This window comes from Vipera berus, assembly GCF_964194415.1.
Source record: "Vipera berus genome assembly, chromosome: 1".
NCBI classification, from domain to species: Eukaryota; Metazoa; Chordata; class Lepidosauria; order Squamata; family Viperidae; genus Vipera; species Vipera berus.
The window spans coordinates 170,462,987-170,483,664 of NC_138202.1; the positions used below are offsets into that span (position 1 = coordinate 170,462,987).

The 20,678-nt window shown below is 39.2% G+C and overlaps 1 protein-coding gene across 1 annotated transcript in view; it reads right to left on the reverse strand.

Annotated features, from left to right (window-relative positions):
- Positions 1 to 413: 413 nt before the first annotated feature.
- CAVIN2 (caveolae associated protein 2) overlaps positions 414 to 20,678 on the reverse strand; it is a 28,466-nt gene continuing 8,201 nt past the window's right edge. Inside the window, exon 2 of the mRNA XM_081323517.1 lies at positions 414 to 5,602. Coding sequence (XP_081179643.1) covers positions 4,841 to 5,602 — 762 coding nt within the window. The 3' untranslated portion in view covers positions 414 to 4,840. The remainder of the gene's footprint in view (positions 5,603 to 20,678) is intronic.

Genomic DNA, 20,678 nt, shown 5'->3' on the forward strand with positions numbered 1-20,678 from the left:
CTTTGCTTTCTGTTTAACCAATCAGGCATTTATAAAAGGCTGACAATTTTGTTCCCTGATTGCTCAGTTTGCTTAAGAGCTTTGCACAAGACACCTTATCAACAGATTTTTTGAAAAAAACTAAGTATATAATGTCACTTCTGTCCATGTGCTTTTGACACTACAGACTTGGGGAATCTTGAATAAAAATAATAAATCTCAGAAAAAAATATACATCTGGAAAACAGCAGCACACTAGACGCCTCAAAATCCCAAAGAAACTGGGGTTGTCTTAAGCTGACAACTAAAAGCTGATGTTATTTGCACATTTTTGTTTTTAAAAACAGAGGAAGCAAAAATGCATTTAATGTCTAATTTTGCATTGGATGTTTTTCATCTCTTGCTTCACAATAATTCTGTTCAGACAAATACAATGTAATTCAGTTTGCTTTTTATTTAGCTGAACACATCTGTAGTTAGTAACAGGCACTGATATTAAATCAAATGAAGGCAAATGTGTGATTATATTGCAGTTATTTCTATCGATTGTAACTCTTTCATAATATTGTAATTATTTTTTAAAAAGTTTAACCGTCAAAAAATTCCTCCTTGAAAATCAACTCTGATCAACATCCAGAGACACATTAAATGACTGTATGATATACTCCATCTGGATTTGCTTACTAACATAGATATAGTTTCTTAAAAAACTTTTTGAAACAAAATTTCAGCTTTAAATATATTGGGGTGGGGAAACCCATGAATATCTAGTGCAATTTATGCAAAAGTTAAGTATTTCAATGTTAAAAGGGGAATATTATTGTATGCTGTATATGTATACATATATCGATATAAGATTGTCAGGCACTTATATATTGTTGGATTACACTTATGATTAAGAGGAATGAAGAATTCAGATAGAATGAATACACGCTGTAGGAATGCACTTTCACTTCTGAATAGTTTGGTCACAATGCCTCACGTATGCAGAAATTCCAGCTTCTACACTGCTGTGATATCTACTATATATTGCAGGATGCCAAAAGTGGTGGATGCAATGTCCCCATCCTGTCCAGTGGGAAATTTTCACGTACAAAACCCTCCTGAAACAGAACTGCCTACAGGCAGTGTTGATACAGTCTTACACAGAATAAATCCATTCAGAATTGCATTCATTGCCTTCTATCACTCAAATCATATTTTTAAAATCCTCAAACAAAAAAATCCAACATACCATCAAATCATCTGGTATCACCAGCTAAAAATGTAATAACTTGTCCCACTTTTAGAACTGTTCTCATAAGCCTATCCAAGCATATATTCTACACATTATATGAACATTCAAGCTACATAGAAATGACCAGTTAATGCTAATAATCTCTCGTGCAACTGGTGAATGTTAAAAATAAAAGAGAGACTATTAAAATTAAAGCTGATGGGCACTGTCAATATTCAGTAGGATTGTTTCATACCGTTGGACATTTCCTAGGTGATCTGTATATATATTCCACATTTGGGCATTGATCTGTGTGGCTATGCACACTTAAACGCCCATAGCAAACAAGGAAGTTAAGGTTCATATTGCTGATGGGAACTGTGATCTTTTTTAGTAATATACCTTGACAAATAATCCATGGATACACTTTTCAAAACAATCTTCTCTGTAACATTGTGCAGACAGAGAATAAAAATATATCTTCCCTGGATAATATATTTGGGTTACTTAAATACATATCTTGCCATCCTTGCCCCTCCCTTACTTTATTATATATTCTTTGAACTTTCATTTGATCATCTTGCAATATGCCAAGCCGTCTCTCACCCTACACTCTTAAATACAGTAGTTTGATGCATAGATCACTATTTGATAATCTATTTCTATGATCTACTTAGATTGCAATATATATCCCTATACTGTATCTCCCTTTGGCCATTTAAAACGTAATTGTTTTTATTAAGAAGATATTTTTCTTTATTCTTTTAAATGCAATCTCTCTTAAAATAAATTTAACATAAAACATATATATATATATATACTGTATATACATCATGATCAACTTAAGGCTAAATGGAACAGAAGCAAGCAAGCTATCCTAGAGCACCTACATAGACATTCCATGGTACGTTTGCTTGATCTGCTACCCTACCCATCACCTATGTTACCTTCCATAATAGTTGTGAGGCAACATAGCACCTCACAAGAACAGTGTGGCCTTTCAGCAGATGACATGTCTGCTTCAGGAAGCAAATCTGGACTCTCCTGAAAGGGAAGCAACTTGCCAAGGTTGTGGAGAGCTACATGAGGGGATTCTTTTGCTTATGTGTCAGAATATCTTTGCTGACTTTAGATGTGGTGCAACCTGGGGTATGGGGTGCATGTGTGGAAGGAGGAATGCTCCTTGCTACTTTGCTCACACGGCATGCCAGTCTTGGCACATGCGCAAAATAGGACGTGCAACTTTCTCGACTAGGAAAGAATAGTATCCTCTCTTCATTTTGAACATTATTTGGAATTAAGTAAGGAAGTAAGAGATCCTATTTGCCTTTGTGTGTTCCTCAATATATTTTGCTCTATGTCCCTATGAACTTAGAAGATATTCTCCCACAACTGACTATTCTGGCTGGGTCTAATGAGAGTCGCAGACCATCAGTTTCTGTGGTGCACAGGCACTCCTAACCACATTATTTTCAATTTAGACACTAAGACAAGATATGCATCTTATTGATCTCATAGTTTTATGTCTAGCCATGTATTTCATTGCTGCACCAATAGTGGAAAAAAAATGTTGTTCCACGATGGAAGATACGCATGGAAAAAAAAATCTAAAATAGATCTTAACATATATTACCTTTGATTGCTACTATTACTTCATTACTACGCTACGCCTAACATCCTACATATGCTCATCTGAAACTTCTTAACAGACTCGGTGGGATTGATTTCAGAACATAAGCTATAAGACTGCACTGTCCAGGTAGTCCTCAACTTACGACCACACTTGAGCCCAAAATTTCTGTTGCTAAGTGAGGCAGTTGTTAAATGAATGTTGTCCCATTTTATGACCTTTCTTGCCACAGTTGTTAAATGAATCGCTGCAGTAACACAGTTGTTAAGTGAATCTGGTTTCTCCATTGATTTTGCTTGTCAGAAGGTTGCAAAAAGTGATTGCATGATCCTGGGATGTTGCAACCAAACGTCACGAGTCAGTTGCCAAGCCTCTGAATTTTGATCACATGACCATGGGCATGCTGCAACGGTTGTAAGTGTGAAACACGGTCGTAAGTCACTTTTTCAGTGCTGCTGTAACTTTGAAGGGTCACGAAGTGAACTGTCGTACCTCGAGGATTACCTGTGGTTCCACAAGAACTTGATTTCCTTTTATTTGAAAGGACAAAACAAACTAATGCTCATCTTGAGGTGGATAAAGGAATATTCTCAAGATCAATAAGATAAAAATAGGCTGATGCAGACACGATTAGGCAGAAAACTCAATTAATTAACTGAGGGACTGAACAGCGGTAAGGAAGCAAAAATCCCACTTCTGTATTTTTGTTGAGGCACAGCCTTCTCTCAGTAATCTTGTTTCTCAAGTCAATTGTATATGCTAAAAAATATCTTCTCTAGTGCACCTGCACATAACGTGTGTTAAGTACACTGTCGAAAAATTACTTTTTTTAGTAATTCACTCCTGCATTTTCAGGATTGACCCTTGTCACATAAAGTTCCCTCTTACATCGTACTGGGATAGTCGCAGCATATCAAGAATGAAAATTACAAGCTCTGAGGATTCCATAGTTTAGGAAAACATGTTGAATTGCCTTACTATTATGGCATAGGTGGGAAAGAGTTTAGCTTATAGTTGGATTGTAACTTAAATAGCAGTTAGTGGGAGAAAGCTAACAGGCAAAGAGGATACTGCAATGGATTTTACAGTTCCCTCCAAAAGAGACAATGAGCCAAGCAGAATGCAGGAAACTTGTCTTTTCAATGCAGGCTCACAGTCTAGATTAAAGAAAACATGGGATCTGTGCTTCAAAAAATAAGATCACACGTGCATCATTTAACAGCCATGCTTTCTCCACTGAAAACTGATGCTTCTAAATTGTGGATGGGGACGAGTGTCATGGATCTAGGCAAATCTGGATAAAGTGGACAAGGAAAAGCTATTTTCCTGTTCCCAAAATACTAGAATCAAATTGAACGTATTGGAAGAATCAGGACTGACCAAAGGATTTCTTTCTTTCTTCCTTCCTTCCTTTTCTTCACAGCCTGTAATTACACTTTGGAATTCAGTACTATGAGATGTGGTGCTGGCTAAAACTTGGATGGCTTCAAAAGAAGAAGAAAAAAAGCTTGGATCAATTCACGGAAGTCTTGGGGATCTATGAATTGATGGCAGTGTGACTTTCCTGAAACTGCTGGGAGACAAATGAGCTTCCTTATATAGTTGGTTCGCCAAATAACATTCTGCTGGATTAGACAGAAGTCTGGTCCAGCAGAGCACTGCTTATATTCTTATCTACAATTTAAAAGAGACTGTTGTAGGTAATGCCTTTTATCAAATGGCGTAATTGTCTTGAACACTTCTTTTAAACACATTCTAGGTAAAGTAAAGAAACATTAGAAAGTAGGAAGAGAGTTGAAGAGATCTGCTTTTGTATTAACTGGAAAACGGCCCTACTTTTCCCTGTGGGAGTCAATTCTAACTGAGTGAACAAAACAGTTTTATAAGGAAATACACGCTTGAAAACCAACAATTCCACCGAGAGGCACTATTAGACCCCACATTCATAGTATACCAGACATATTCTGGTGACCGATATAGCTAAAAACATCATATGTAGAAAGGGCACAGGCAATTTACGCTGTTTGGTCTACGCGGAGAACAGCTGCTTGATTGGATTCTTCAGAATATTCCATCTCTCCACTGGTTGGCTTGTTTCTTTCTTCATAAAGTTCTTGTCTGATTTCTAATGAAGCTCTATAGTCATCATCTTCTTCAACAATTGCAAGCTCAATGTTGTTGTTGATCACCACCTCTCCTTCGCTTCCTGACTCTTTTTCCAAGGCATCAGCAAAGGCTTTTCCTTCTTCAGCTGGAGAAGCAGAAGAGACTGGATCTGAAGTGAAGGTGGTCTCTTCACCGACTGCATGCTCACTACCAGTAGCTTCCACTGGCTTGTCTTCTACTTCTATGGATGTGTCTCCATCACGGACTTTCTTCACATTGAACGTCAGGGGAGAGACCTTGAAAGACGAGCTTTTGGATGAAGAAGACTTCTGATGGTTAGGGGTAAAAGACTTCTTGATCTTCTCTCTCCGTTCAGGCGAGACAATCTTGTTCATCTTCTTTTCAATATTTTGACGGGAAAATGCTTTCTTCAAGCTGTCAACCTTTTTAAGGCTCGATCTCTTGATTTTCTCAGCTCTGGACTCCTCTATTTTCTCATCCATACTGTCTTCTGCAAGGTCATCGTGGGGCAATTCATCCTCTGAGGATAACTCCACCGTGTGCAAAGTTTCTTCCAAGGTTTTGTTCTCATCGACAGGCTCTTCCTTCCCATCAGTAATACTGGGAACCGGTTCTTTCACAAATACGCTGGCAGGGATTTCATTTTCTTCCTGTAAAGAGTTGATATGTGTTTATTTAAGCTTCACAAGACACAGACTTGATAAACAAGGCACAGCCCTGAATAACATCATATTTTTTGGGGGGGGGGGATAATGAGGTAAAGGAAGTTGTTTTTGTGCCACAGTATATTCAACCAGTAACAATCACTCACTTCCTATGGAACTGTTCTTTTATACTGCGTGAAAGTAATGAGTTTATGAGCTGTCATCTACTATTAGAATAAAATACATTTTAGTCAACATGGTTATTAGAGGCCAGTGCAGCTGTAATCATGCCAATATCTTAACATCATTAAAAACAGGACGCAAGATCACTCCCAATTTCCCTATCATCCCTTCTCTTCTGGAACAGAAATCCTCTCCTGTTAGCTTGAACTTCAATCTACGATATGTCAATATAAATGTTAAACAGTTACCCCCAAATCCTTGCTTAGCACAGTATATGAAATGATGTGGTTGGTGGACATGAATTAAAGACTTGGGAGCATTGCTTCCCCTGGCCAAAATTTATTCTCTCAGTACTGGATCCAACTTACTCTTCTGATATGGATTCAGGATTACTTTTCTATCATGGCATTACTCCCAAAAGAAGTAATCCAGAATGATACAAACTGTTCTTGATTTTCGCTTCAACAGATGTAGCATTGACTTACCAAACTGAGTGTCAGAACTTTGAACTTGATATAATAAGTGTACTTTTGACCTGAGAAGTATAACCTTTACTTTGAGATATGTGAGCTTGTGGCAAGTGAATTTCTTTATGCATTTTTTCAGCTTAACTGGTTTGCCTTCCCATGCCTGCATCATTCAAAATAGGCTGCAAACAGAACTTTGACCTCGAAACTAATTATAAGAACTTGTGCATCTGATTTTTACAAAGGCAAAACTCTGGCCTATCAGAACACCAATATCATGCATGGAACTTATTCCAATTCTGGCTCCTTAGTTATTTTGGACTACAACCTTCTATCTAGCATGGGCTGCATTAACATGTGGTATTGATCGGTGGGAGCCATCAAGGACTGAAATTGCCCCCCCCCCAGAATAGCAGAATAGTATGGTCTATTCATATCTGGAAGGTACCATTCTCTATATATCCATCCATCATCCACATATCCCTGTTGAACAACAACCAAAAATAACACTGAATATTAACAACATATTTGAATATGTGCAGATCTCTACGACAGCAGCCCCAATCTTTTTTTGTATCAGTGAACAGTTTTGGGAAAAACATTTTTTCTACAGACTGGTGGTTGCTGCGTGGGGAGAATGGTTTCGGATACTACCTAGATGCCATGCAGGCACAGATAAAGCTTCGCTCGCTTACAATAACAATAATAAAGTTGGAAGAGATCTTGGAGGTCATCTAGTCCAACCCCTTGCTCTGGCAGGAAACCCTATACCATTTCATGTCGAGAACCCAGACCTACAAAAGACCTTTTTTATTCCTATATTAAAAATTACAAGGTTCTCCCTTCCTGTCTCCAGTGATGATATTTCTGCAAGTGTAAAATCTGCTTTCCTCTGCCTGCAAAAGACCTTCTTTGAAAAAGTTCAACAATTAGTAATCGATTAAGCCACATTCCTACATTCCATTTCTGCCTCTGGTGATAAAACTCTTTTCTTATTTACAACCATATTCCTGTCTCTGATTCACATGTGTATACAACAAAGACTTGTTTCATTTAAATTGCCCATGCCTCAAGATATATAGTTTTCTGTCTCCTGAAATTGTCTCTGTTTCAAGATTATGTCTTTCAAGTCATGTCTTCCTGTGATAACCTTTTGTCTTCCCTGTTAGCATTTGTATATCTCTGCCTCAAGTTATGTCTTCCTGCAACAATCCCTGTCAACATTTGTATAAGATAGCTATGCATTATTGTTTCCTGTAATGACCTTTGCTTTCTTCATTAGCAATTGTATACCATGAGCTATGTTCCCCTTTGACCTTCCATGAGTGTTTTTTCCCCCCTCCCAAATGAAACAGCCTAATAAAAGAGGGTCGCCAGAACTGTTCGTGGGCATAACATCCACCCCGGGCACTTCTGTGCTCCTTCACTTTGAGCAAACTTGTGTTGGTGTCTCAGTCTGTCCTAGGACTTTGCTTCTGAACTATCCGCAGTTCCCAAGTATGACCGTTGGAATTTCCGGCATACTGGGTCGGTGGTAAAGGGCAAGATCCTTCCATATTCAAGGTGTCCACCCTTGCGAGGGTCTCTCCAAATTCTCACCCCTATTACGGGGCTCTAAGAGTTGAGGCCAGAACCCTGACCGGTCGCTCATCGCAACAATTTCAGACAAACGGCTGTCCAGTTTCTTCTTAAAAACTTCCAGTGTTGGAGCATTCACAGCCTCTGGAGGCAGGTTGTTCCACTGATTAATTGTTCTAACTGTCAGGAGGTTTCTCCTTAGTTCTAGGTTGCTTCTCTCTTCTTTGTGGCAACTTGCATGGCTCAGTTCCTAACAGGCTGCAGACCAGTACCAATTTGTGGCCTGCTCTAGGAAAAATCACAGGGGTAACCCAATGGTATTTCTCTCTTTCCACCCATTTGTCACATTATTATTTTTGTTTTACTTTTAATATTGATGGTGCTTTGTTATATTTTGCAATACTATATGTGGACTAATCAATGGCCATAAACAAGTTTTCTTTTACTTATTATTAGAACTTAAAGAGTCCATCCCCAATAATTTAAAGAGGAAGGAAGATAAACACCATGTGAATTTGACCTTGAAACATGTGTATTCTCTTCTAATTTTTGCCACACTTGATACAATAAAACTAGGCACATTAACTTATTCTTTGTTTCTTGCTTTTTTTTTCTTTATAGTTTCAAGATGGAAGAAAGGCGACTAACACTCTGTTGCTATCAGCTCCTTGAAAATTATAAACTAACAAACCACTGTTAAACAATTTTGTGGCAGAAACAATGGAATCAATTTAGGCTTAACAATAATGGAACCTTGAGATCAGGACATGAACTACCTAGAATGCTCCTGTATAGTGGGAGGGTCATGGATACTTGTGCCAAGATGTGAATATAGGAAGGGCATGTGGAACAATCTAGAACAGACAAAATACAAATTCAGTGCAATTGATGGAGGATGGTTAAACTGCAAACTTTCATTGATCAGCTTCCTCAAATTTCCTCAATATTATTATAGTGTTCTTATACATAAAGAGTTGAGTCCTTTTTAAAACCACCATCTTGAATGGTGTTCATTCCAAAGGCTCAATATTTCTATGAGAATATCTTTGGCTTTGGGAATGAATGTTTATGGGGAAAAAGACCCACCTAATAAAGTTGTCTACAGCAAGGGTCCCCAACCTGTGGGACGCTGCTGTGCTGCGGGGTGCAAAAAAGGGACACAGCCTCGCCGTGGGGTGCAAAAATGGGCTGCTCTCATGCCACGGGGTGCAAAAATGGGACACCACCATACCATGCAAAAATGGGACGCCACTGCGCTATGGGGCACAAAACAGGCTGCTGCCGTGCCTCAGGGTGCAAAAATGGGACTCTGCCATGCCTCAGGATGTAAAAATGGGCCACCGCTGTGCCTCAGGGCGCAAAAATGGGGCGCTGTGCCACGCAAGAATGGGCCAGGGTTAGTGAGTATCATGCAGGCGCTAGCCCCACCCCGGTTGCATCGCACGCATGCTCGTGGCCCTATGTACACACACATATAAAATGCTTCCCCCTCCCTTTCCCTCCAGTCTTTCAACTGAGAAAGGTTGGTGACCTCTGGTCTACAGGACAGTTTAACATCATCTATTTTGCTTTAAATTGATTATTATAGAAGCAAAGCCCCAACAAAATAATTATTAAACCAGTTCTTCAGTATAAACAAAACTCGTAAAATGTTGAAAATGAAAGAAGGTACCGAATCAAAATGTGAGGAAGCCATTTTGAGCCTTGATATGTTTGGGAGGAGTTGTAACAAAATAGAATATAGGAAATAAAAGGTGTGTAATGGCTCTCTTCTTCCACTTAGGAATTCAAGCAGGGCAATCACATTTTTATTAAAATAAAATATAAAATAAAATAATGAAGTACTTAGTATATTGAATCTCCCTGCCACAAGGGAGGTTCAAAAGAGCTGGCTTTTATCAAGAACCAGATATATTAAAACTATGACACAATTTGGAGAAAATCCTGCTACTTTAAGGAGAAATGAAGCTATAGATGGAAAGAGATGACGAATGTGAAGAGGGAATATACTTTCCCCAAAGCACCTGAAGGCAGAATAAGCAATGGATGGAAAATAATCAAGGAGAAAACCAACCTAGAATTAAGGAGCAATTTCCTGACAGAACAATCAATCAGTGGAACGACTTGCTTCCAGAAATTGTGGGTTGCTCTATCACTGGAAGTTTTCAGGAAGAGATTGGACAACCATTTGCCTGAAATAGTATAGGGGTTTCCTGCTTGAGTAGGGGGTTGGATTAGAAGACATCAAAGGTCCCTTCCAACTCTTGTTATTCAGCAAAAGATAGCAGAAATAGTAGTAACGTTTCACTATTTTGGCATGGAAAGCAACTATAATTTCTGCATGCCAGGAAAGAAAAATATGCTAGAAGACTCTCCACAAAAAAAAATGGGTTACAAAAGAGCAATTGAAGTTCTCATCTTGCTTGTCTGCTTTTATGAAAATCTACTTCCACACATGGCATGTTACAGAAGCCATCAATGAATTAACAGTAGGCTTGCACAGCTTTGGCACCTAGAATTTTCCAGCAAGTTCAGGACTATTTTTGAAGTTGCTACCTGCATTATCTACTCATTTCTACGCACTTCTGTCGTTCTCTTGGCTTCTGTTCATTTCCAACCAGATAATGCTCACCAGATAAAACTCCCCTTCATGTTGTCAGGGAAAGAACAAGGAGAGAGAATCTTTTGACCTAGAATAAGATAGGTATGCCAACCAAAATGTTGCAATTACTTTATTCTGTTCCCTGGGAGAAACTAATCGCAAAATGCAGCAGTTATAATGTCGCATTTGCTTGTTAGATAGTGCCGTTCTCTTGCCAAAAACGGTTTCTAGGAAGAAAGGTCACTGCCTCAGCTATCTTGGTGCAAGCATCTTGAATTTATTGCATCTTGTACTTGATTAAGAAGTTGGGGCTTTTCAGATAAAGCCGGTGAAAATGCTAAGTCGGAATTTCAAATATAAGTGATACACTGTAAAAATTCTGGAACTTCTTTCATGAAGCTCCGTTTTTCCCAAGTAAAGAAATATTTACTATTGTTCTAGGGAGCTGCTTTTCCCATAATCTGCTTGTTTCTTAAGCAATTTGCTGGGAAACGGTAATGTTTAGTTTTGCCTTCAGAAGCAAGGGTTAATAAAGGAACAGTGGCTTCAGAGCACCCTAAATACAGCCATTTGGACAGCCCCGGCACTATATTTATTTATCTATTTATATTCATGAATTCAGAGCTATATAAACACCTCTCCCAAAGCATCACTGTTCTTCCCCTGGTCAATAGTTGGTTGTAAGGAATTTTGAGGAAATTATTCTAGAAAGCAACCTCAATTACTATAGCTAAACTTGTGCTCCTTGCTGTTATCCCAGGTGAGTTTAGAGTATGTCCAGCATGCCCACGTGTGAAGAACACCTCTTGACATGACTGAAGAACTTAAGAGAATTCTTCTAGACAAGATGAATAACAACTCTACTGAGCATGATGGGGCTTTGGGTCCTGGACATCTGAAAGGAACCAAGCCTGGGGGAAAAAAACTTCATTTAAAACTCCAGATCTTTCTGGAATGTATTGAACTGTCTGACATTTTTATTATTTGTATTGGGAATTTATTATAAAGCAGGAGCTTAACCTGCAATCTCAGGAAAATGTGTGTCTGCTCAGGAGGAGATGATAAAGGGGATGCAGCCTATTGTTACCGCTGTCATGACTTGAACCCATACATGTATTTTCCTGGGACTTCAGGCGGTTTGCATCCTGGATGCAAACCCCCTTTCCCACTTGGGATCCAAATACTATGTATCTTGCACCAAGTGGTGGGATTCAAATATGTGAACTAGTTCTCTGTGTGGATGCCACTTCCGGAAGTCCATTCTGAGCCTGGGCAACAAAAAATCAGCTACTGGAAGTGGTGCAAACCAGCTGAATCCCACCACTACTTGCACCTATCGTTTAATATTTAGAAGTCAATGGGCTCTGAGCTTGGTTATTTCACTTGGCAGTCATTAGGAACAGCTATTAAGGGAAATGTCTTCCACAAAGCTTTCAACCCCATTTTAAAACACACTGTGGCTATGAATTATGTTTATTAACTATGCAACTCAAAAATAAGTTCTAAAAGCATATTTTTAATTTTCCTGTCAGCTCTCCAGCAGAGAACACCTGATCCTTTTGTGAAATGGAACCTCAGGCGCTCATTTGTTTTATGTTTAGAGAAGGGAAAGCCTGGGGTTTTCTCTTTCACTTTATTTCCTTATTTAAATTATGGAATGGCAAAAAGACTGCCTTTTTTCTGTTTGAGAAAATCTGTTTCACTTTGGGAAAGATTTGGGGAAACAAGCAATTAGCAGGATTTTCTCCTGCTTTTACATGGCTTATCAAAGCATCTGTACAATTTGGCATCTCTTCCACATTCTCTCATCTGCCCTGCAATTTGGGAAGGTAAGAAATAATATTGGTTCTTTTTTTAAACTTCTCCCTACATCAATGTAAAAGAGAGAAAAGTAGGTAAGGGAAAAGAATCAAGGATCTTCCTCATTTCGTAAGGATTCTGCCAGTGATTACACCCATCTTAGAAAGTGGACTGTAATTTATCTGCCTCTTACATTTTGCCATTGTGTTTTGCCCTGAGGTGGTTTTGGATTTTAGAAAATTCAAAATGGCTGCCACTCTTAAAATGTCTCCCTTCTCTGCTTTCCGCTGAGGTCTGCCATTAAAATAGCAAGCAACTGTATAAATTCTATTTCAAACGTGAATCAGATGTTGCATGTGATCCTGGAAAACAATTCTTAGTCAAACTAGACAACTACCATTAGAATTAGCTGAACAAACTATAGAATGTGAATTTCAATTGTCTTGTATGCTACATCATGTATGAAATAAGATTTTTTTAAAATGATTTAAGATAATGTGTGCTCTAGTTTTAAGATATTTCGATAATGTTATGATTATTTTTATGATTATTGTTTTACAGATATTTCCCTTAAAGTTGCACAATTGCAGTGATTAAAAATGTAATTAATAAATTAATGGATAAATAAATAAAAAGAACGTGGTGTTTCTAGAAAGCCAAGTAAAATTTAGTATCAAGGCATTCTCACTTAAAAAATATTGGAATACCACAACATAGTTTGCACCTCTGAATCCCTGGAAAAGTAATGCATTTGTATGGATGCAAAACCAACTATGGTTTCTTCCATAAACTAATATAATTATCATCAGTATTAGGCTAACTCCATTTAAACCCTGGCACAGCAGTTATCTGATATGAGCAGGTTAATAGTAGATGATAGACTTGAGGTTCATTCATCTCCATGATACAGCTCTTCTGGCGTTTCATGCAATTCCCACAGAATCATCCAGACGAGCATATTTCAGGATCGGAAATGACCAAGGATAAGCATCCTCTGAATATCCTTCTTATTTATATAAAATGGCCCTGGAGAGAGAGAGAGCACGGTATGATATGATGGCTGTTCTGCTCGAGCTGTGGGTATTTTACAAGAGAACATTTAGCCTCTAATCAAAAGTCATGTTCCTTGGGAGCAAATTCTGGAAACTAAAACCAAACTGATTTCAAATGAGGATTTTTTTTTATTTTTATGTTTTAAAAAACAACCTTGACATTAAAAAAATAGAATATCAATTGCCTATTTATTCAGACTGAAAACAAAGGTTATTCCAATTAGGTGAGTTAAATATTAGTGACTACTTAGGATGCATTTACATAAATAATATATAAAGGCAGATGTGTCTGTAGGGGCTAATTCACAGTGAAGGCTTTTTTAAATGTTCCAAATTATTAGCCGTGATTAAATCAGAAGGAAACTACACATACTGAAAAGTGAAGAAAATATATTTTCCATTTCTGGATTTAATATGGTATGCTTCCATTTACTAATTCAGTAGTACATTTGAATTAGTACTGATTTTAGAAGGGGAAAAAAAGAGGTTTTAATGCTCTTAATGGTTCCTGCCCATAATGAATCTTTGCTCAGAAAGCATTTGTGAGCTCTTCTTTCTTACTACCTCCCAGTGGAAAAAAAGCCAATGTGTCAAAAGGTTCTGCAGTTGCAGCCCTGTAATATGTGCAAATTGGTGCACTACGAGGACATTTAATGGTCTTGTATCCTATGTCATCCATTTCTTTCAGAATCCATTATAATTTTCTGCATCTTTGCCTTCCTAACTCACTTCGTCTTGATTTTTGAGCATGCAGGTGTTTTGCCAAACCTCGTTTCATTCTAATTCCAAGCACCCAATAACAGTGAAACAACTGAATTTCTGCTATTTGCTTCCCTTTTTATTTGTTTCATTCCAAGATCAAACATTTAAAAACTGCCATGTTTGGAATAGTCCTGATTATGGTTAGACCTCTATCTCTAATTTACCTGGAAATTTCTGTTCCCCCAAATCCTATTAAAACTTTATTCTTTCAAACACCCAACAATACTTGCCCATCGTGGGCAGCCTCCTAAATTTGTTCATCCACTGAGTGATACATGATGAGCAGAATAACATTTCTTTTGAATTCCAAATGGGGAAAAATCGTGCCACTTAGATGATCCCCTCAAAGCAGGAAGGAATGATGCCAAAGCTTAAAAAGGCTTTGCAAACAGTCAATTCTCAGCTGCTTGCATTTCTAACAACTCCCGTAGCCATAGACGAAAGAAAAAGAGGATAAGCGGAAACAATCCAGAAAATCAAAACAAAAGAAAAAGTGAGAGGCCTCTGAGATTTTATCCATTTAAAACAGACATTATCTCCTAAAGGTGCCTCAACAGCACAAATGCCTTTTAGATGTACTGAGCTTCATATCCCAATAGGGGACTCAAGTATTTACTGTTTTGTATCCTGTCCTATTGTGAGGGCACAGGGAGGGTTATGGGATTCGGTGAAATTCAATAAACCCTTACAATGGGACTTTGTAATGACTCATTTCATTATTCTGAAATCCTTATTTTCTCTTTATAGTTTAGACAAAGGCCAGGGTGTCCAATGATACAGAGGGTACTTTTCTGTTTGATGGCAATTCCAGTCAAGAAGCATAAGAAGGCAAAGCAGAGACTATCATGAAGTACCTGGGCAGTAGATGGAACCATAACAAGTTTGCTTTCAGTACGCTGACAACATTTCTGCCAATGTTATAAAAATATGTAGAGACAACTAATCCCACCACACTAAACATGGTGAGTCACCCTATTCAGTCACTAGAGAGGGAAGGAAAGCAAGGGCAAGAGTGACTCTAGAAGCAAAAATGGAAAACAGCCAGCTGTTCCCTAGCACATAGCCTGAGAACTGTAAAGTAAGGTGCCCACTGCACGATAGGAAAGTTGCTAAGCTTAAACCGAAGAAGGAAAAAGGAATCCTTCTTCAGAGGGCAGTCAACTGTATGAAGTGGCTCTGGGAAGCTTCAGCCAAGATTGAGCTAGCCCAGGGAGAGAGCCTAACAGGTTAGGACAATGTCCCGCCACCATACTCCACCCTCCCACCTGCCACAAGGGGTTGACTATCTCCCCACTTCATTCTGAAGGTTTAGGCTGAAGTACTGGAAGGGATCCTCCTTTCGCAGCTTGTGTTTTTAATAGCCCACTCAGAAGAGCTAAAAGGAAGTGACTGGGACAGTGTTCTGCATCCTATATTAAAAGAACCGTAATAGCTACCTTTAATATATTGCTCTGAAGATCTCTCAGAATGAGTTATCCCCCCAAAAAAAAGTGGGGGGGGCACTTTGATCTCTGAATCTAAACAGCATTGGCTCTGTTCGAAACTTGGAGAGCTGAATACCAGGGAATTCCAGCACTGCAGACAAACCTCTGGGAAGAAAGCAATGGCAAGCTATTTAGGTAAAGGTAAAGGTTCCCCCGCACATGTGTGCTAGTCGTTTCCAACTCTAGGGGCCGGTGCTCATCTCCGTTTCAAAGCTGAAGAGCCAACACTTGTCTGAGGACGTCTCCGTGGTCATGTGGCCGGCATGACTAGACGCCAAAGGCGCACGGAACGCTGTTACCTTCCCACCGTAGTGGTCCCTAGTTTTCTACTTGCATTTTTTACGTGCTTTCGAACTGCTAGGTTGGCAGAAGCTGGGATGAGTAACAGGCGCTCACTCTGTTACGCGGCACTTGGGATTCGACCCGCCAAACTGCCGACCTTCTATCGACAAGCTCAGCGTCCTAACCCACTAAGCCACCGCGTCCCTTTTAGGTAATGCCAAAAAACATGACATGGATGCAGTCAATAGGAGGAAGACTCACATATTTCCTTGCCTTATCAAAATAAACTTCAAGTATTTGTCAATGGGCTGATATCACTAAGAGTTTCCACTGACACCCCACAATAAAATTTTGCACATGGACTCAAGAACAGCACTTTGCTGTTTCAAAAATATGTCGATCATTTTGTCACTCATTCTATGTCTCGTGAAGGGATGTTTCCCCTTATAAGTAAATGGGGAAAGATAACAGAAGCTTGTATATAGCCAGGAAAAGGCAGATTAGAATTCTCTTAACTTCCAGATGCATGCATCAGAACAGTGAGAAATAACAAGCTTTAATTCACTCCTTTGTATATCTCATAATCCCAACATTTCACTGACCACCAGCAGTAAATTCTAACCACGCAAACTAACTAGAGGAGTGGTTCCTTACAAGCATGAAATGTAGGCATATTTATTTCCACATCCATTTGTTGCTAAACAAGGGCCTTGGAGGAACACACAGTCTCTCATTTAATGAGCTTTTTTTAAAAAAAAAAAAATCAAGAGCTAAACTGAAACCGCACACTAAGCAGACACAGGTTCTTTGTCCTCGCCAGCAGAGTTTAGAACTGTTTAGAGAGGAGAAAGCGTCTGTTATTTCTCAGATATTTCAAAAGGACTCCGAAATGAAACTGCAACCTACTAGATGCATTTGCCTTTAGCATTTCTTCTCCAACTCCCCTTGTTTTGTTTGTTTGTTTTTTCTTTATATCAGACAATGGTCTAAATAGCTTAATAGCCTTTTCAAATTAGATTTATGTAAGGTAGTAACAGAGATCATTGCAAGGGTTTTGGTCTGGGGAAGACCTTTAGACAAAAGGGAACAGGAAGGGGAAGGGGAAGGGCCTGGAACATTATAGCAATGTTTATCATTTTTTTCTGAGGTGTGGCATGACTGTTCCTTGAACAGACTAAGAAGAGAAAACTGCAGCCTCTGGGAACTAAGCAAATCAGTCACTCCCATAATTTTGACATGTATCATGACATGCCCAAAAAAGGCTTATCTGCTCTATGCTAACACACTCATGTGTATCCTCAAATGTGTATGCCACAACAATTCTGGTATAGGAATGCTGTACTCATACAAGGGCCTAGCTAAAGTTTCAGAAAGGTGCTTAGCCACCTGGACCCTTACTTGGCCCTGATCCCAAATCTCACGAAATGCCCCGAGGCAGTAGCAAAGCATGGATATCCCTTCATCCAGAAGAGGCTTAGAAGAACGGAGCACCACCAGCAGGATCTTCTCTCTTTCATCTCCATTCACCACGATGGAGCCATTTCACTTTCCGGAAAGGTTTCAGAAAGCGGAGAGTCATGGGATGCCCAAAAGTGACTGCAATAGCTGGGGCACGATTCTATATATTTTTTTTTAATCCCATTTATATCCCGCCCTTCTCCGAAGACTCAGGGCAGCTTACAATCTAAGCACAATGTGCTTAGCAATAGCCTTCATTCTATGTATATGCCTGCTTATTAGGGCTTTCGGCCCACCCCAAGCGGCATTATTACAAAGTCAGCTTATTGCCCCCAACAATCTGGGTCCTCATTTTACCTACCTCGGAAGGATGGAAGGCTGAGTCAACCTTGAGCCTGGTGGGATGCGAACCTGCACTAATTGCAGGCAGCTGGTGTTACTTAAGGAGGCATTTGTCATAATACCGTATATTTGTTATCATATAATGGTCATCCCAAATGCAGAACTTTCATACAGTCTCAGGGCACCTTACGCAACCATTTGAACTTACCCCCTTTATTCCAGAGATATATTCAGACCTAAAGTACACCCAAATTCTCATCAACACACAGGAACATCAAGGGGGGGGGGGGTTAGGCCACAACCTGAAGCAAAATCAAGTAACAATAGATAAGAGGATAACAGGGTTGGAAAGGACCTTTGAGATCTTCTAGTCCAACCCCCTGCTCAATCAGGTGACCCATTCCAGGCAAGTGGCTGCCCACCTGTCAGAAATTTTGATTCAGATATTTTTCCTTATCTCTCCTATCAATCAGTACAATAGTTCCCTATTTTCTGGATTTAAATCAAAACAAAGAAGTAAGAAATTGTGAACATTCTGGCTGGTTCTTCCTATCCTTTTTAAAAGTGTATACATAGAATAGCTGAAAACCTATAGTTTGCCCTTAGGAAAAGCCCAGAAAAAAATATATGAAAACAAATAAATAAAAAGATTCTCCTCTGTCTTTGGTTTAGATGAGAAAAACAGGGTGAGGAGAACAATGAAAAGCAAGGCGGAAGCCCTTCCTTCCAGGGTAAATGGACAAGAGATTAGCATTGTCAGCACACCAAACTTTTTCCATGAGACCCACTTGATATATTTGAAGATTTATCATCTAATGGAACACGACATGTTAAACGTGAAAACAAATGTAAGCTATGCACACATCGTATCTGCATAAAACCTTCCAAATTCCCTCCCCTTTTCAGAGCTAAGTGGAATGTCTCATAAACTTGATTCAAATTTAGATTCTGCCTAATCCAGACTATTGCTAAAAAAGGGGATGGTATGCAAACTGCTGATCTTATAAAAAAAGGAAAAAAAACAAGTTGGGTTTAATAAGCAAATCTGTTAACAGAGCTGAGTTTCTCAGAAGACTACTAAAAAGATAGAGTGCCTGGGCACAAGCTCATTCATTTACTTTACAACAGAAATGGGAAAAGCTTTTTTCTGACTGGCTGGGAGTTCGCAGGACTGCTCTTTTTCTCTTTCTTTTTCCCCTCTGCTTCTCCAACACCAGATCCATGTTTCCAAGGATAGATCAAAGTTATCAAAGTTCTGAATTTAATGCCTACGCACTGTAGGATTTTTGTAATTAGGGTGAGAAACACATGAAATGTCCCTGTGGGTCATACATATTTCAGTATAGGTAATAGAGTGGGATGCGGTGGCTCAGTGGGTTAGGACGCTGAGCTTGTCGATCAGAAGGTCGGCAGTTTGGCGGGTCGAATCCCGAGTGCCGCGTAGCAGAGTGAGCGCCTGTTACTCATCCCGGCTTCTGCCAACCTAGCAGTTCAAAAGCACGTAAAAATGCAAGTAGAAAAATAGGGACCACTACGGTGGGAAGGTAACAGCGTTCCGTGCGCCTTTGGCGTCTAGTCATGCCGGCCACATGACCACGGAGACGTCCTCGGACAAGCGCTGGCTCTTTGGCTTTGAAACGGAGATGAGCACCGGCCCCTAGAGTCGGAAACGACTAGCACGCATGTGCGGGGGAAGCTTTACCTTTACCTAATAGAGTGGGACTGCAAAAATCCAAACAATCACTAGATGGCAGCAAAGAGTAAATGTTTTCATCTACCTCTAGTCCTACTCTAGGGCGGCAGATCATCAACTTTATTCTACAAAGCATCTTTGTAAACTGAGGTCCAGTAGTCTACAGTGGGTCAGGCTTAGCCTGCTAGATCTTTCCAGCTTCAATTGCCAATTATCAAGATATTGCCATGGCAACAGTTCTGTCTGCTTCCTTTTTGTAAGAATCTCAGGGATGTCCATGAACACTGGTATTTGTACAGGAAAGAATTTTATTTTGATCTTAATTTTCTAAATTTATTTTAAAGCTATAATCTCAACTGAAATGACACAGTGTGGAATTGTAATTACTTTAACTGATAATAAACACCACTGCAGTAGTTAGTTAAATTATGAACTAAACATAGTTATTAACTAACATGAATTTTTATACTTGTTTTTATTATGTGTATATTGTTTTTAATGTGTTGGTTGGTCATTAAGACTTGATGGCATGTAATCAATCAAGCTGGCCAGAGCCACATTTAAGAGGCAGACCACCATAAAAATGGATTTAATAAAATAAAATATAAAATAGTTAATCATGGTTTAGAAGTAATATAAACTATGATTAACTATTTTACAATAATAAAATTAATTTATAAACTTAATTTATAAATTCCCATCCTCTTTTCAAACTATTTTTGAAGTGACAAGTATCCCTGAAATACTTTCAGAAAATGAGGTGGTCTTTTTGCCACACCCAAAAAGTGCAGAAAAGCTACATACCTACTGTAGATCAAAAGCACTGTGCCTGTCATTTGGAATGTGTGTTTGGGAAACAGATTGCAAATGTTTCAAAGCGAAACTAGATGGACAGTGGTTTACATTAAAGTTGCTTGCCTGCCACCCAACTTGCATAATATGTCAAGGCCACACAGGTTTGGATCTGAAGGAAGATGCTTTAGGCCAGGGGTAGGCAACCTTGGCTCTTTTATGACTCGTGGACTTCAACTCCCAGAATTCCTGAGCCAGCAGTTTAGCCCATACCTGACTGCATCTGTAAGCACCTTCCCAATGCCTTAAGCTCCTTAAGGATTGCCCTGCAGCAAAAGGTAGATGTGATGGCAAGAAAAAGAGCCTTTTCAAAGTCTCTCAACCTCTCCTATCTTCTAGCCGTGGAGTACATGCTTCCTGAAAGCCTTTAAAAGAAAAAAGGCACAATCTTTTTAAAACTAAAGCAATACAGTATATTCCCCATGTACCAAATCCTACTCCAGAATTAAGTGAACTTAAAACATCTCAAAGGAATCTCCCAGCATATTCTTCTGTCCACTGGGGCAGATAAAACAAAATCGCTGTTT